This window comes from Melanostigma gelatinosum, assembly GCF_949748355.1.
Source record: "Melanostigma gelatinosum genome assembly, chromosome: 21".
NCBI classification, from domain to species: Eukaryota; Metazoa; Chordata; class Actinopteri; order Perciformes; family Zoarcidae; genus Melanostigma; species Melanostigma gelatinosum.
In genome coordinates, this window is record NC_136654.1 from 20,971,932 (window position 1) to 20,989,611 (window position 17,680).

General features: G+C 48.7%; 2 protein-coding genes across 2 annotated transcripts in view; one reads left to right on the forward strand and one right to left on the reverse strand.

Annotated features, from left to right (window-relative positions):
* LOC306795137 (supervillin-like) overlaps window positions 1-17,680 on the forward strand; it is a 49,270-nt gene that overhangs the window by 29,712 nt on the left and 1,878 nt on the right. Inside the window, exons 7-28 of the mRNA XM_079293516.1 lie at window positions 4,789-5,378; window positions 5,608-5,740; window positions 9,871-10,018; window positions 10,521-10,604; window positions 10,936-11,022; window positions 11,304-11,487; window positions 11,629-11,801; window positions 11,998-12,159; window positions 12,415-12,551; window positions 12,686-12,833; window positions 12,948-13,093; window positions 13,263-13,438; window positions 13,637-13,772; window positions 13,980-14,280; window positions 14,592-14,746; window positions 14,948-15,050; window positions 15,185-15,392; window positions 15,481-15,614; window positions 15,725-15,880; window positions 16,534-16,677; window positions 16,879-16,988; window positions 17,463-17,618. Of these exons, the coding sequence (XP_079149642.1) occupies window positions 4,789-5,378; window positions 5,608-5,740; window positions 9,871-10,018; window positions 10,521-10,604; window positions 10,936-11,022; window positions 11,304-11,487; window positions 11,629-11,801; window positions 11,998-12,159; window positions 12,415-12,551; window positions 12,686-12,833; window positions 12,948-13,093; window positions 13,263-13,438; window positions 13,637-13,772; window positions 13,980-14,280; window positions 14,592-14,746; window positions 14,948-15,050; window positions 15,185-15,392; window positions 15,481-15,614; window positions 15,725-15,880; window positions 16,534-16,677; window positions 16,879-16,988; window positions 17,463-17,618 (3,771 nt within the window). The remainder of the gene's footprint in view (window positions 1-4,788; window positions 5,379-5,607; window positions 5,741-9,870; window positions 10,019-10,520; window positions 10,605-10,935; window positions 11,023-11,303; window positions 11,488-11,628; window positions 11,802-11,997; window positions 12,160-12,414; window positions 12,552-12,685; window positions 12,834-12,947; window positions 13,094-13,262; window positions 13,439-13,636; window positions 13,773-13,979; window positions 14,281-14,591; window positions 14,747-14,947; window positions 15,051-15,184; window positions 15,393-15,480; window positions 15,615-15,724; window positions 15,881-16,533; window positions 16,678-16,878; window positions 16,989-17,462; window positions 17,619-17,680) is intronic.
* LOC306795375 (uncharacterized protein) lies at window positions 1,044-2,410 on the reverse strand (the record flags this gene model as incomplete). The annotated part of the gene is made up of 2 exons (XM_079293875.1): window positions 1,044-1,338; window positions 1,487-2,410. 2 exons carry the CDS (start codon window positions 2,408-2,410, stop codon window positions 1,327-1,329), a joined length of 936 nt encoding a protein of 311 aa, XP_079150001.1. The 3' UTR covers window positions 1,044-1,326.

The following is a 17,680-nucleotide window of genomic DNA, read 5'->3' on the forward strand; positions in this document are numbered from 1 at the left end:
GAACCAACACTATAGGGCTGCACCACTCGCTAGTCGAGGGTTCGATGATGTCGGCCTCCAGCATACTCTGTACCTCTCTCTCTATCGCCCCCCGGCGGGCTTCGGGGATGCGGTACGGCCTTAGTTTTACCTTCTTCCCGGGCTCGGTGATTATCCGGTGTTGCACCAGTGTGGTGTATCCGGGGTCCGGGGAGAACACGTCTCGGAACCGATCCACCATTTCCCGGACGTCCTGCTTCTGCCGGGGGGTCAACTCTTCTCCCACGGGTACCTCGACGGGCTCCGTTTTTCCTGGGGTTGTAGAGAGAGAGAAACAGAGCATGGCATCCCTACTCACCCATTTCTTGAGAAGGTTAACATGATAGATCTTCGTCGGGTGCCTTCGACCTGGTTGCCTGACTCGGTAGTTTACCGGCCCCAATTTTTCCATAATTTCATACGGTCCCCTCCATCGGGCTAAAAACTTACATTCCGCCGTGGGCACCAGGACCAACACCCGATCCCCTGGGTTAAACACTCGGGGTTGTGTTCCCCGGTTGTACACGCGGGCTTGGGCCGCCTGTGCCTCGGCCATGTGTTCTCGGACTATGGGCCAGAGTGATGCCATCCTCACCCTCATCTCCTCGACGTGGTCCACCATGGTGCGGTAGGGGGAGGGTTGGTGTTCCCAGGCTTCCTTGGCCAGGTCGAGTAGTCCCCGGGGTCGTCGACCGTACAGGAGCTCGAAGGGCGAGAATCCTGTAGACGCCTGGGGCACCTCTCTAATGGAGAACATAAGGAATGGCAGCAGTTGGTCCCAATTCTTACCGTCCTGGTCCATGGTCTTTTTCAGCATTTTTTCCAGTGTCTGGTTGAATCTCTCTACTAGGCCGTCCGTTTGGGGGTGATACACCGACGTCCTCAGTTGGGTCACCTTCAGCATGCCACACAGGTCCTTCATGATCCTAGACATGAACGGGGTCCCTTGGTCGGTGAGAATCTCCTCCGGTATTCCGACCCTGGAAAACAACATCACCAGCTCCCTGGCTATGCCCTTGGTGGCCATGGAGCGTAGGGGGATGGCTTCGGGATACCGGGTGGCGTAATCAACAATAACCAGGATGTACCTGTGTCCCCTGTTGGTCTTGGGTAGGGGCCCCACTAGGTCCATCCCGATCCTGCTGAAGGGGACGGTGATGATCGGCAGGGGCACCAGCGGGTTTCTGTGATGGGGTTGTGGGGCCACTTGTTGACATTCGGGGCAGCTCCGGCAGTAATCTTCGATGGCCTTTTTTATTCCGGGCCAGTGGAACCTGGCCCTCACCCTTTCCAGGGTTTTCTCCACTCCTAGATGGGCACCTAGGAGATGGGAGTGGGCTAACTGTAGGACAGAGGGTATAAAAGGACGTGGCACCAGTAACAACCTGAGGGGGGCCCCGTCCCTCATGACTACCTGGTATAGGAGCCCGTTATATATGGCGAAATGTGTGGGAGGGAGGTCTCTTACCCCGTCCAGTGGTCGTCCGTCTACGGCGGCCACCTGCCGAAGGGCGTTGGCTAGGTTGGGGTCCTCCAACTGGGCCGTCCCAAACCTCCCTGTGAGGGGCCCGGGTAAGATGGGCTCCTCCGGGTCCTGGGGAAACAGCCCGGCCAGCTCCTCTTCGTCGAGGGAGGGGGTATCTGCTTCCTCGGGGATGGGCGGCGCCTCTCCTTCGGGCTCACTGGGGCTGGAGGGTCCGTCGTTCTCGATGGCTGTGGCATAGACGTCATCGGGGTTGGGTTGGGTGGCCTCCACCAACGCCCGGGCCACGGCACTGGCGACTCCTTCCGATAGGGGATCGGTGGAGATCTCCTCCCCCAGCCCACAGATGGCTTTTTTTTTGTACTTTCGGGGAGGGGTCGTACCTGGTTTCACCACCAGGCTGCGCCAAAGCTCCTGGAACACGGGCAGGTCTCGGCCGACGAGCACCTCTACGGGGAGTCCTTCCACGACTCCTGCAGTGCCGATGTATCTACCCCTTGTCGTGTAGATCTCTAGGGCGGTGGTGGGGTATTCGCGGGTCTCCCCATGGATGCACGTGACCGCTCGGGTGCCGGTTAGGAGCGGGTACTGAGCATACGTGGGTCTCACCAATGTAATGGCGCTCCCGGAGTCCACCATCGCTGAGGCGTCGCGGCCGTTGACTTTGACAGGGGTGAGGGGCATGTGGTCCTCGTGAGTGGCCCAGCATCCTGTAATCAAACCGCATGGGCGACTCCCCTCACTGGCCGTGGGCATGGGCGCGTCCTGGCGGTGAGGGCATCCCCAGGCGATGTGCCCGATCTCGCCGCAGTGGTAGCACCTCCTCTCTTCCTGTCCAAACGCCGGCCGACGTCGGGGAAAGCCTGGGGGGAAGGAGGGAGACACATATTTATTTTCCTCTGTTTTCATTTTTTCTTTGCGGGTGGGCCCCTCTAATGTCTGGTTTCTTCCCCCACGCACTAAAGCTTGTGCGGCTTGGTAACCCTCCATTATTTCCACCAGGTCCTCGATGTTTCGGGGGTTTCTCTGGCCTGCCAATTTTTTTGCCTCATACGGGAGTGATCGGATGTATTTGTCCATGACCACGCGATCGGTGGGCGACACCTCGGTTGGCTCTGCGTGTAGCCAGGCCGTCGTGATCCTTTTTATCTCATGCATCTGGGCTCGCGGAGAAAGTGAGGCGTCATATGACCAGTCATGAAATCGTTGGGCCTTTAAGAACAGCGTGACCCCGCATCGCTGTAACGCTTCCGCTTTCAAAACCCGGAAGTCAACTTTTCCAGCGCGCTCTAAGTCCTGATACGTTACCTGCGTTTCATTGATCAAAAAGGGGGCTATTAACTCTGCCCAGTGATCTTCTGGCCATTTCTCGCGGAGTGCCGTTGTCTGGAATATTTGGAAAAAAACTTCAACATCGTCCGCTGCCGTTTGTTTGAGCAGGAAGCGCGCTGGATTGGCTCTCTCCACGGTATGTTGCTCCTGTTGGTTCTGTAACATGCCCTTGATTTCGCTTTGCATGGCCTCCGCGCGTTCTGTTTGCAATTCCATATATTTCTCCATTTGGCTTTGCTGTTGGTATTGTTGTTGCTGCTGGGATTGGAGGATTTGCATTTGTATTTGCATGGCTTGTTCGTGGCGCTTTTGGGTTTCTTGGTTGCTAGCGATTAGCCCCGCTAGCAGCTCTTGAAATGGCACCGGGGTGGCCATGCTTACTGGGTCGGTTGGTCTATCGGTCAGCGTTGCCAGAACCGGGTAGTGCCCACGTTCTCCACCAAGTTGTGACAGCCCCCGGGGTGGACAGGGGGTTTCACGACAACACTGACCAATAAACACAACCAGTCGGCAGATAAACGGTTCAAGTGAGGTTTTTACTGAAGGTAGAGAGGGGAAAGAGGTAGGATAGACACTCAAGAACACAATGTCCGTTTTCCAGAGGGAGGGTCGGGGTCCAATTCCACGGGTCGGTGCACAGCGGGTATTCCTCAGACGGTCCAGGGCGCGGGCAGGAGCAGGGTAGTCGTACAGGCAGGGGTCGTGAGCCGGGCGGGTAGTCAGACGTTCCAGGGTGATCCAGGGGTAAGGCAGTCTTCTCCAAGGGTTTCTCTGTTTAGCTACTTCTTCTGCTTCCTCTTCCACTCCTACTCTCTTCCGGTTTCCTGTTGCCTGGGCCCTTTTGTAGTCCCCTCCTCCTCCTCTGATAGGGTGTGGTCGCTCCCTCGTCTCTCCTCCTCAGGTGTTGCTTGTTGGGCTGATGGTGGTTTGGCGCTCTTTTCCCTTCCCTGACATGGGGGCTCCGCCTCCATGTCAGGCAATATCGTCCCTCTATCACTGCCCCTCTGGGGTTGCCCCTCCGGCTGCCACAACACACACACACACACACTTTTACTTTTTCTCAGTCTTCTCAGGTGGTAATGAAAGTATGTAAACGTACTTCATACCACACACTATTGACCCCGTGCATGACACACTCCAGTGTTTTTAATTTAAGAAGACCACCTGGTTGCGTTGCACTTTCACACCCAGCTGGCTCACGAACGGCTTCTTCCGTCATCTCCTCCTAAATCAGCACTCCCTCGTAACCTTTGACCTGTCGTCAGTAGGACGTCCGCTGTTGCTCCAGCTGCTGCTGCGTCTTCTGAGCACCACACTACACACACACAAAAGGGTGTGTTTGGACGTGTCATTTCATGTTCATGTTTATATGCGTCTTTATTGCAAACTGTTACTCTTTAAAGCGCTTAACGGTACTTCATGCTTCTTAAACGCATGGTCACATCCGTAAAACTGTGAGTATGTTATGGTAGCTCAGATTACGAAAGGCTTGTGTCTCAAAATTACAACTTGACACAGCATGTGTTTCTTTTTAACCTTTTTTCTTTTCCGAGAAAAGCAACAAACACGAGTGACATCCCAAACAAGTCTTGCAGATTTATTGACAAAGGCAAAGCCTTCACTTTATCCCTTTTTCGAATCAGTCATTTCATTTTTCTCTAGCTCTTAAGCCTTCTTGTCTCTTCCTACTTACGTCCAGGAGTATGTGTTTGTGTGTGTCATAAAAAGACAGAAAGAAAAAGAAAAGGGGGGGGGGGGTTGCTGTTTGTGTGGAAACTGCGAAGGAGCTGACATTGGAAAAAGTTGGTCTGGTCAGAGCGAGTTGCCCGCCATAATCAAGGACCATAGAATACACTGACAGTCGTCTCCAACTTTAATCCGCTTTTCCAGCTCTTATAAATCTTGTGGCTGGTAGTAATAAAAGCTTTCTCGCTCTTTCTCCCTCTCTACATCAGCCTTCCAGTCTCCTCTCCGACAGGGCTCTCCCCCTCAGCAAGAACCGAGACGCCTCCCCCCCCCCCTCTCCTCCCTGCCAGCTCGCCTCGCTGCAGCGCCAAGACTCCGGGTCTCGGGGCATCAGGGGAATCCTAAAGAAAAGCCGCTCCACCAGCATGGAGTCGGACCACAGCGAGGGCTCGGCGCCGGATTGCGCGCCAGCCCGACAAACCAGTGTCACCCTCAGCCACCCTGAGAGCGAGGAGGAGATGGAGGAGGAGGAGGAGGAGGAAGAAGAAGAAGAGGAGGAAGAAGAAGAAGAGGAGGAAGTGGAGGAAGAGGAAGAGGAGGAGGAGGAGATCGAGGAAGAGGTCAATGGGGAAAATGACAGAGAAGATGAGTCATTAACTGATGATATGGCAGACGGAGGGTGCGTCAGCATCGACGGACGACAGAGAGAGGGAAGCAGCAGCGGCAGTGGAGGGAGCTTCGAGGAGATGCGGAGTCCCTCGTCTGACGAGAGCGCGGAGAAGACGTCCACGGTGTCGGAGGACGTGGAGGAACTGGAGAGCAGTTTGGATGGAAGCCAGGGCTCCTCGCTCAAACAGAGGTCATTGGATGTGCACAAACACAGCAGGCACTAGGCCGAAATGTGCATATTTGTTTCTATGCAAAGAAAAGAGAATTTACGAAATGTTAAATGGACAAGAACCCGACTTTAAATGTATTTAATACCCAAACGTAAGGCTCCATTTAGGTCTTTCTGAAATGCATCGCAAAAGTAGGTTGGACAGTTTATTTAATTGGGAAAGAACTAAAGTGTCTTTTACCTTTTTCAGACTGGCAGAGTTCACGAGTGAAGGTGAGAAGAAGGATAGAACGAAGAAGACCAAAACATCCGAGTTGACCCGCACATCACTGGCCGATCGCTTCGGCCAACTCCAACATGCTGAAAATGCCTGGATGAAAAAGGTAGATTTTTGCTTGTTGAGCAGACTCCTTCCTTCTTGCTGTGGGGTTTAGTAGTTTGTTAGTTAGTATGAATAACAGGTTTACGTGACTGGAGTTGGAGTGCATTGTTTTTACTGCCACAGGTTGAAGCTTGCCCTCAGCTTTGTGTGAAGGGAAAGAAGGATTTGGCTGCGGACACGGTTCTTCCTCTGCTGAATCAGCTTATTTCCCCCCCCCGACTTGTTTCCATAAGGATGTGAGGTTAGGAGGGCTTGTGGGGTGCAGCAGATTTGGGAGTGGTGACGCCAAAGCCCAGAGATCTAGGGCTTAGCTGGGCTCCCAAAAAGAAAGAGAGACACGCCCCTTACAATCCTACACCATGACCAAACACCTGCAAGCCTTCCAAGCGAATGCCCCTGTCTGCAAAGTACAAAAAAACAAACAATTCCCTCCATAAGCAAGCTTTTTGTTCTTTATAGACTTCCATGGATATAAACATCCATGTCATACAGTTAAACACGGGTCAGCGTCGAGGGGGTTTAATGTTTAACACATGCTAAGATAACTGACGTATTCTTTAAGTGGCGCGAGAAAAGCATGCAGGTTTCTGCATGCTCTTCTCCTGTTCAAACATGAGTTTTAAAGTGGAAAAACAACATGATAACCGTTACATGGATAGTGCAAGTAAAGAATTGGACAGCAGTGGGGGGAAAAAAACAACAATGAGTGCCACACGGATATCCCCCAAAAACGGTCGACAGTGAGTTTGAAATGATGTCATGTTTATTCATACGGAGCATCTGTTGGTTTGATGTCTGTCCAGATCATTGATCCTCAGGAGGGATTTCTGGTTTTGGGCTCATCCTTTTTCCAAGGATGAGCTAACCTTCGAATAAATCCACTCTTAGTCTGGAAAAAAGCCACTTAATAAGTAAGTACAGACAGCCAGCAATTTGAACAAATCCCCACTCAATTAAATACTGAAAACTGATGTCATGTGGTCTGTCTTCGTGATGCTAAGTCAACACAAAGTCCAAACTGCATCCTCAACTCCCACTTGAATTGTATCCGAGGTTTTTGCCTGTGAGTTGGTCTGTAACCTGCTTGCCTCGTTGGCTTCGGCCGTAAGAACTCTGTGAAACCGTCTCACCTCAGAGATGTAGATAATACACGGTTTGGATAAATTATTGGCATTTGATGCCATGTCAACATTAGCTGTGGGGCATTTGCTTTCATGCGTCTATTCTTGTTACATTTCTCTCTCTCTCTCTCTCTCTCTCTCTCTCTCTCTCTCTCTCTCTCTCGAGGAAAGGCCGTTGGTTTGTCATTTTTATCTCATACACTGCCAATTTGGAGCAGATGTTGCTGCCGTTTGGTTGATATCTGGGAGCCCAGGGAATGTGACATGCATGATACACACCATGGTCAAATTCAACCAGCTCCAGATGTTTCCTGTTAAGCCTGCTCACAGCTGTGTTGTAAAGTGAGGCCTTGTTGTAAATTCCTTTTACAGAAGGTCTGTCTTCTTGTCTTAAATAAGTGTTGTTAATCATAATAATCAATTTACAGAAAACTGCTGCTGTGTTCATCTAAATTCAGACCATCCACTGAAGATGAGTAGCTCATTTCAAAACACAATTTAATACGTTGTAAGAACTCAAACTTGTTTGCGTTAAATACGCCAACAGAGTGAAAGTCTTTCACTTGATTACAACTGAACCGTGAGGCTAGTTTCACACCCTGTTTCTATCTCCCATTTCCTTTCTCTCCCATCCTCCCAAACTTTGTGCCAGGCTTTCAATGACCCACGTCTCATCTCTCGTCTCCCACGCTGAAACCCGCTCTCTCCAGCTGTTGCAGTCTAATGTTGCCATGCTTTGCTCTTTTCTCCTCTGCTAATTTTCCTTTCCTGGTCTCCTTTTTGCGACTCCTCCTCCTCCTTTAACCCTTCTTTCCAGTTATCTTCTGTCCTCACCTGCGGACTCCACCCCCTTTCTTTGACTTTGCCACCCACTTGTCAACCTTTCCCAGCCCCTTGAGGTGAGTGTGTGCATGTGCCTCTTTGCATGGACTTTATCTCAATGTTATTGTAGCCCTTATTGCTCCACCTGTGCTCTGGACTCACACACCCTCTGAGAATTACCGCTGATAAATCAGAGCTGTCAACACACTTGCTGTTGGTACATGGATGGTGGTTTGCCGGCCCTCGGTTGGTCGATATCTGTGTCAGAGGTTTGGCTGAGGTGCTGCATGCACTGTACAGTAAGACAGGGCTGAGAAAAAATGGCTTCCTGTGGGGGTTTGAGGCCCAGGCCCCCCCCTTCTCTCGAGGGTCCTGTCAGGCCACGGTATTTCCCCTCTCTGATTGACTCCAGAGATGAGCTGCTAGCTGGAGGAGCCCTGTCCGTCTGTAAGTGTGTGAGAACGCGATTGTAGTTTGCAAGCACCAGCATTATTATACGACGGGACCAATGTGATTAGCATGTTTTTGAGTATTAATAGTTTAAAAAAATAAAAGAGGACAGCTTGTTTAAGACAAGCTGTGTCGTATTCTTCTGTCTGTGAAATCTGTGAGAGTTCACTTTGATGTCCAGACCCAGTGGGTCGTCTCCGTGTGCGCGCCAGTGTGATGAAATGCATTTCTTTGAACTTTTGTCTCGTGTCAGGCTAATATTTGACCACTCTGTGCAACCTGTTTCACATTAAAGTACAAACAAACTGTGTGTGCAGTGAGTGAGAGACGGAGCTACGTATTATATGAGTGGAAGATGGTTTGAGGGGAACTGGTGTTTTTCCATGTTGTTAGTTCATTGCTGCTTGTGTGTTGTAGCATGCGTCACATTCAGTCAGGACAAATAGCACATAGGATTCCCTCAGGCTTGTTTTTCAGATTTGTGTTGCATGCCAGTGCAGAGGTTCTCAACCTTTTTGTAACCTACGGCCTTCTTCTGATCATTACCGAATAACAATAAAATGAGAAAAAAACATAGAAATACAAAGACGGAGAAAAATCAAGTGGGCTGTAAATATGCACGATGTTATTGTCAGTTGTAAAGACCGGTCCTCTGATTTCCCCGGCACAGTATATAACACCATGTCATGTATATTTATGGAATATACATGTATGTCTGACAGATTCTGATGATTGAATGGTTCATTTTAAGATGTGATGGCTCACAAAGAATTTGTAGAAGTTGTGAAAACAAGGCAATTTTACTGAGAAACAACTCAACGAGCCATAAGTAAGTAGTTAATGTGCAAATTGTTGACAATTGTACCTAATCTTTTGCCGAAATGTGCCAAAACAAATTCAAATCTGCTGTGAACAACATACTAATTGTTCAGCGATTTGAACTTATCATTTGGAAGAAATAATTCTCATTCAAGAATTGAGCAAAAGCGAGAAAGACAAAGATGCTACGTCGACTAATTTATAGGAAATAAAGTTGGAATATTTTGTACAATAACTTCTTCATTCTGTTATCTGCTCTGCATTTTTCTCCCGTGCAGTCATACTGCGGACTGGAGATACCGGTAGGTCTCCCTGAGCGAGACTCTCTCCCGCGTGCAACTCATGGTACATTACACGCATTGAACTGCTCGTTGTTAGCCAAGGACTAAGGGGTGGCAGCCAGTAAAAGCTCTGGCAGGGCCATAAAACGCTTCAAATATTTAGGAGTGGAATATCATTAATTACTTTAATACAGCTCCCGGGGTCCAGTGGGACCAGGGGGGGCAGTAAACCTCTGCTAATTCATTTTGAATGGTGGAGTTCAGGTGCAAAAATGGCAGCAGGAATAAGTCACGTAAGGAAAGCTCCAATGAACAGCTGGTGATAGATGGCCTCAGTACAGTTTTGTTTTTTTATTGTCAGGACTCGACATTCTTCATGTTTTTTGTGGAGGTTGTTGTTTTTGGGATAATTCACTCCCAGAAATAATAAGAACGTAATGATATCTTTCATAATTCCATTTTAAATGTATTTCTCGTTGCTTTACTTCACCATCACTTGTAGTCTCTCCTGTTCTCTCCTTGTGCTCACCCATGAGTACTTCACTGTGTCCTCGTAACTCTCTGTTCCCGTGTGACATGAACAGTAGAGTGCATGGCCAGCTTTCCTTTTTATAATGAAAGTCCGAATGTTCCAACAGAAATCCAGTGTCGATTTGGGGCCCAAGATGTCCGTGGCAGACAGGATGAAGGTCCTTAAAGACAAGGAGGAGCAGTGGAAGAGCAGAGGCAAGGGAGCCGCCAACGACTCTGTCCAGTTCACTGTGGCTGGACGCATGGCCAAGAAAGGTGAAGCTGCAGTGTGTTCGCTCAGCGTGACTTGACACAGGCTGTTGTGCTGTGACAGTCAGACTTGCAGACTCTCCGTGCTGCTACACGACGCAATTATTCTGCATCGCATTTGGTCCTGTCAAGGATATCATCACGGTGGTTGGATAAGTTCCTTATGGGACCTAAAAACAAGTCCCTTTAGAGCTGCGTTGATTCGTTAATTAATTGATTAATTGATGAACAGAAAATTTATTTGCACAAATTTCATTCTCTGATAGTTATTTTTTCTGGCAAAACACCTTTTTCAGCTAATGTGAGAATTTGATGCTCGTCTTTCTCATACTTGAAAGTAAAAATATTTTTTCATTTGGACTGTTGTTCTGATAAAACAAGACTTTTTAATATGCTACCATGGACTTTTTCCCACTGCTTTTAGACAAAACAATTAATCGGCAGATTCATTGATGAGGAAAATGATTGTCCGTTGCCGCCTTACATTTCCCCCCTCGTCTTCCTCCAGGTGTGGTGACAGACACCGGAAAGGAAGAGTCTACTCTCATCTCCCGCAAGAAGTCTAATGCCACGCCCGTGAAGCCACTGGAAGGTAGGAGACATTTCCCTTCAACTTATATTACAGACATATCAGTGTGTGAATCATTCAGCTAATCCATAAAGTTATTAACCCGATAAATCTGTTGTTACAGCAGATGTTGTGAATGTTGAAAGTATATTTTTTACTTGAACTAAACTGACTTTTGGCCATTTGTGTCATACCATGCTGCTTAGTCCAGATGACAGATTTAAAATGAATCTTTCCGGTCATTTTAAAGGCATTTGATCCCTTTTTTTTAAAACAATATTAATGCTCATGTTTTGTATTGTCGCACTGAGTGTTGTTAGCTATGAGTAATCCTCTGTTTGTTATTGCTGGACAGAAATCTCCAGTAGAACTGATGTCAAAGTGGAAGGAGATAAAAGGCTCGACAAGCTGGAGTCGTTCCTCGACAAGCTCCACAGTAAAGGTACCGTACCCTCGCTTGTTGTTGTTTTCCACACGAGATAATATTTATCAGTTATTAAGGAGGATCTATTATATATATATGTATGTCTACAAATGTTTGAATCCACATTTGAATCCACTCTTTTGCTGACACATAGACATAGTGTGTGTTGAACATTACGGACATGACACGCGCATGAGGCCGTAAGCTCACAGGACAGGATATCCAAAACATTTGGCTCATATCTGACTCGCCTCTTCCCCTTCCATCCTTCCCGCTTCCTGCCGCGGCGGCTCGGTCAGGCGTGAGCAAGAGCAGGACTTCCACCGTCGAGGTGACGGCAGAGACGGAGAAAGAAGTGATGACCCTGGATGACGAGGAGACGTTCGGCAACTTCTACAAAACTGTGTCCCCGTCGAGACTCCACGACTCCGGTGTGGTTTTGACGGAGGAGGATCTCAGCCAGATTCAGGACAATTCACCAAAGTTTGTTTCTATAAATCATAACAACAATGAACGGCATTATTTTCGACAATTTGAATGACTAAGGATTTCCTATTTCTCTCGAGAGTCTTTGGTTGCCGTCATAGAAAATGACCACTGTGTTGTGTGCATGTACGTCTTCAGACTCACCTCGGCTGTAACAGAGCACAAGCGAGCAGTACGACCGAACAGAAGGAACCAGGGCTCCAGGAACCCTCTGCGGGCTCTGGCTGCCCGCAACGACATCCGCCAGGTCTATACTGAGCAGAGGCTTAACGTGGCCTCATTGGAGACCAAGAGGATCCAAGTGGAGAGGAGTAAGACTGCTCATACTGACTCTGGCACGATGAATGTTCTCTCCATAGCAAGGCTTAAGACTCTGTATATTTATAAGATTTGTTAGAATTAGCAAGATGGCAGATTAGATTAAAGAATAGTCATGATCAGTGTCTCAATTCCACTGTGTTCCTTTCTTAATGTGCCCGGTCCCTCTTCTGTTTCTCTCCCTCAAAGTGGCAAAACACTCCAAAAGCAACCTGGCTGATGTGGCCTTGGCGGGCCTCGCAAGCAAGGAGAACTTCCGCAAGGTGAACCTGCGCAGCGTGAAATCCACCGATGTTGTGACGAACAACAGCACGCTGCCTTTCAACAAGCTCATGCTCATTCGCATCAAAGGTCAGCAACACATGCAAATCAACTGTGTGTGTTTGTTTTCTAGCTGTGCTTGTATGGTGCTCTGTCGCCCATAACCAAAGCAAAGTGCTGTTGAAGGGAAACTCTCAGGTGTGCTTCCTGTGCTATTCCTTCAGAATGCAAAGTTCATAAACCTCAAACAAATGACAGTCGATTACACATGTATTTCAGTGATTAATGCTTCAGATTAAGGCTGCTGAGGTCTGGAGGTACAAGCTGCTTTGTCATTGTCTTTAGGTCGGAGGCACATCCAGGTGCGCCTGGTGGAGCCAACAGCCCACTCGTTAAACAGCGGCGACTGCTTCCTGCTCATAACGCCGAAGCACTGCTATATGTGGAGCGGAGAGTTTGCCAACGTGATCGAGAAAGCTAAGGTAGAGAACCTCGCGTACGGGATCCACAACCAGCTGTTGGATTTGAATGTCCAGACGGGCGACGACGCAGAACGTCAAGTTCTCCACCTGAATACAGATGTTGACATGTGCGATATGCTTTTTGGTGCGGCCAGGCGTCGGAGATGGCGGCGTTTGTTCAGGCCAAGAGGGACCTCGGGTGTAAGGCGTCCCAGGTGACGGTGCTGGAGGAGGGCATCAACACCGACACCAGATGGGCCAAAGAGTTCTGGAGCCTGCTGGGCGGACAAACCCAATACAGAGGTTCCTACTCGTTAACGATATCCGTCTCTCCAACATCAATACAAGCAGTTTGTATTTAGCTCAGGCACAAACAGCCCTTGTCTCATAACCTTGTGTTTTTGTGCTGTGGTTTAGGGGCAGGGGAGCCAGAGGAGGACGAGCTGTATGAGAATGGGGTGTTGGACTCTAACGGGGTGTACAGACTCCACGGGGAGAAACTGGTGCCTCATGAAGAAGCCTGGGCTTCCATTCCAAGTGTCACCTTGCTGGACTCTAAAGAGGTAACACAAGCCTGGGACCTGCTTAGAAAGTGTGAAAAGAGACGGTAGAAATATTCATAAAGCACCCGTGATGGTCCTGACAGACATTTGAATCCACATTCGATCTGCTTTTTAACTGTGATCCATCTCCTCTCTCTCTCTCCCCACTGCTGCCAACGCCCCACACCAGGTCTTAGTGTTTGATTTTGGCAGCGAAGTGTACGTGTGGCACGGGAAAGACGTGCCCCTGGGTGACAGAAAAGTTGCTGTGAAACTGGGCAAACAGCTTTACAGCGGCAGCTATGACTACAGCACCTACAGAGTCAACCCTTTAGATGCCTCCTTCACAGATTCGGATGTGCCTCAGTGAGTACCACATGCTGATCCTTTTTAACAGCTTTTAACAGAACTGTATTATCTGTATCTATCTATCTGGCTTTGTACCGAACGAATGCAGTTGTATCTGATATAAAGTGAGCGTTATTGGTTGTGTTGTTGTAGCCCCTAGTGGTTGTATCTTGCCAGTACAGCTGCTGAGAGGAGACGTGTTTGTGTGTTTTCCAGGCAGGGGGAGGGTCGTCCGAGCTGGACTCTGTTTGGCCGGTTGTCGGAGCACAATGAGACGTCCCTGTTCAGAGAGAAGTTCCTGGACTGGGCCGAGAGGAAGAAGGAGGAAGCAGCTCAAGCAGATGAAATCAAGGTGGAAGAGATTGGGCTACGGGTGTTTGGATTTTTAATTTAGCAGTGAGAGAGCTCATGTGATGTGTGAATCAGTGGTTTTTTTCTCGTCGCCTGATAAATCTGACAATCTGTTTGAAAGGAATTAAGAAGTAGCTGTTAAATTCATGAATATCCCGACTAATGCAACACATTTGAGACGAACCGAGAATGTTCTTTGTCTGCTCAGAGCCCCGTCCACTGCATTGAACGGCCCTCCTTTGACTTGGAGCTGCAGCCATGCGACGCCAAGGCCCTGCTGGACAACGAGCCGGGGCCGGTGAAGACGGTTCTGGAGGGGGTGAACGTCCAGCGGGGCCGCGGCCCGGTGAGGGCCGACGACGGACGACAGGCAGAGTTGGCTACAGTCGCTGTAGACGCCTGGCACATCAAAGAGCACGGAGAGGAGGAACTGCCAAAAGAGAGCCTGGGCCAACTGCACGAGGCCGACGCCTACATCATCCGCTGGAAGTACTCCATCACCACACTCGGTGAGTCGTGCGTTTGGCACAGAGGTAGCCTAAAGAACGACCAGCGGACGTGTTACACAGGAGGTTTTGATACGGCGGCAAAGCAGTAAGACCGGGGAGAAGATTAATGGCATCGATCTGCCTGACTTCGCTTTTTAATCGTGATGGAGTGCAACTGAAGAACGGCATTTGTGCTTAGAGGGAAGAAGCACAACTAAGTGTGGTTAACAAGGTGTAGAAAGAAGAAATTCTTAAGCGTTACATTTTAGTCCGAAATGGAAGCAGAAATCCTGATTTTACCCGCCGGGTTTGCTCCTGTTTTGTTCTGTCAGTGGGTAAGCGGCAGAAGCCCGGGGAGCTGAGTGCCGGTGCTCCGGGGAGAGAGAGGACCGCTTGTTTTTTCTGGCAAGGCAGTCACTCCAGCATCAGCGAGAAAGGAACATCTGCTCTGATGACAGTGGAGCTGGGCAGCCACAGGGGGTCACAAGTGGGTATCAGTCCGTCACAGCCACACACAATCAATGAAATGTCATTTTTAAAGGTGAAGTTTCCTGATTAGAACTCATAGTTAGCTGGTGTTTCTTCCATTCATCTGCTAACTTGATATGAACAGATGAATGGCTGTGTTCAAGTAGGGTTCAATCAAAGTGTGTCTGTCTTCATCCGTTGTATCTGATTGGCTGTCCAGGTGTTGGTGACTGAGGGAAAAGAGCCTCCGTGCTTCCTGCAGCTCTTCCAGGGAGGTCTGATCATCCACAAGGGCAGTAGAGAAGATTATGCCCAAAACACAGGTACAAAACACCGAAAACATTGTTTGTTGTTTTCAGTGATGTGCTGTATTACTGCGGATTCATGTAGAGACTTCCTCTCATTTTATAAAATACTGTATCAAACAGTTGAACAAAATTCTGATTCACCCCTCCAGTTGGCTGGCGGTTGTTCTGTGTCCGGGGTGAGGCAGAGGTGGAGGCCTCACTGGTGGAGGTAGATCGCCAGCATGCCAGTCTGCGCTCTCGTGCCAGCCTGGTGCTCCTTAATGCTCAGAAAGGCCTTCTCTTCTTGTGGCACGGCTGTAAAGCACATGCGAGTGCCAGGCAGGTGGCCAAAAGAGCCGCGGACAAACTAACCCAGAGGTAAGGAAAGGGCAGATGGACAAATAGATGACCTGTGGATGGACATAACGTGGTGGACCGACGGTGTTTCCGTGTTTGGGTCTTCAAGGTGTCCCTCGGAGTTGGGTCTGAGCAGCACCAGCGGCGTGGAAGTTGAGGAGGTGGAGGAAGGATCTGAACCCGCGGAGTTCAAGAAGGCTCTGGGCCCGCAGGACAAGAAGGCCTACGACTGTATGCTGCAAGGTGCGTCCTCACAGTCACACACTTAGAACCTATTCCTAGTCATCAGCAACAGATAGAGAGAAAGATCTTCATTGCTAATGTGTGACCGGATGTGTGTGTGTTGTCTCCAGATCCAGGGAAGTACAACTTCACACCGCGGCTGTTCCGGCTGAGCGCCAGCTCCGGGTTGTTCGAGGGGGAGGAGCGGCTGTATCCAGCCAGGGTGACGGAGGGAGTCATGGCCATGCCCTTCCTGCAGGAGAACCTCTACTCCGCACACCAGCCAGGTAGCACACACACCTGTAGACATGTCACATTTCAGTGAATCGTATGTTTATTACTTTGTCAGATGCATTCTATGAAACTAGAAATTCTTTCTGGAATAAAACTACTTCTGAGATGTGAATGAGATTAAATCACCAGTTGGAGTCAATACTCGAAAAGCAATGTTTTGTCATTGCCGGACAAAGAAGATTTACTGAATTGAGTTTATTTACCAGCAACTGTATTTATTTGCTGAAGAATACTTCTCTTTGTTAGGTTAGTTGTCAGTGACTGTTCTGTAAATCCCATAGTTTGAGGTTGTGTCCGCTTGTGATTCATTTATCATGAAGAATACAGTGTTTGTTCTGTTTTTTTATCGTCACCCTTAATGTGAATCTGAGATATTTTGTAAAAAACTAAAAAAAGAGCCATGGCAGCTTTCTCATCAAAAACGCACACAAAAAAGCACAACAAACAAATTACAAAAACCTTCAGTGACACATTGTTCCCTGTTTGGACCTTGGACTGATGGAAACTAAGCAGTAAGATGCTGTTGTGTTTAAAAGACTCTTTCACAGGCTGCTCTGTCGGTGGATGTGTTTTATTGTTGCTGTCTGCCTCACGTTACCTCTCGGTGCTACTGGATGTAAGTGCTCTGCCGTCTTAACTTCTCCAGCCCTGTTCCTGCTGGATAACCGTATGGAGGTGTACCTGTGGCAGGGCTGGCAGCCCGAAGACACGCAGTGCACCGGCTCTGCAAAGATGCGCTGGAACAACGAGAGGAAGTGTGCCATGGAGACTGTGCTGCAGTACTGCAAAGGTCAGAGTTCAGACGACCACTGGAGACAAGTAGTCTGCGTATACAATGATTGATCCGGATATTTTTAGGAGCCAAACACTTCCCCAAATAGTCTTTAAAGAAATACTGCTATTACTCCTCCTGATAGAGTGGATATCTGAATTTGGAACTGAACTCAAACGCTTGTTTTTCATATCTTCTTCACTGTGGTGTGATTTATAGAGAAGAACCCTCGGCGACCCCCTCTGGCGTATCTGGTCCTAGCAGGCTGTGAACCTCTGACCTTCACCAACATCTTCCCATACTGGGAGAAGGACACCAGTATCACAAAGGTGGGAGACTTCTTTTTGTTATTGTGATGTCTCACAAGAGTCCCAGTATATCACAACTAAGACAGGAGACTGCTGTTCTCCATGTACAGTATGTTGACACTCGAAAGAATCCAAATCATCTCACTCAAGCAGATCTGTTCAGATAAGGTGTCATGCCCCAGACATGTCTCTTGAAAGCTGGCATGCAGAATCATGTTCAGTGTAAAGTAAGTGAAGAACATAAAATGTGCAGACTATAAATTCTACAGACGACAGTGAAACAGCAAGCGGGGCATGAATTCACCATTCAGCCTCAGTAAACTCCAGAGCGCCCCATTATTTCCTGCAGGAATGATCCATTTACCCATATTTTAATGTCATTTAAATCTGTTATGATTCATGTATAATTCAGTCTTACACAAATAGAGCCGCGGAGACTGCAAAAGTTGTGTTTTGCATTTGTTTTTACGTGCTGTGAATGACACGTGTACGCAGGCGGAAAGCCCCAAGAGCAAGGTGATGTTAGTAAAGGAGGCGCTGTCTCAGCTCAGTAAGCTGCAGTACTCCATCGCGGAGCTGACCAGGAAACCGCTACCAGAGGGAGTGGACCCTCTACGGCTGGAGGTCTACCTGTCTGACCAGGACTTCAAGGTAAGGAACTCGGCTGCCGTCACGTTGTCATACAGCAAATATACATGTACACACCGTCCAAA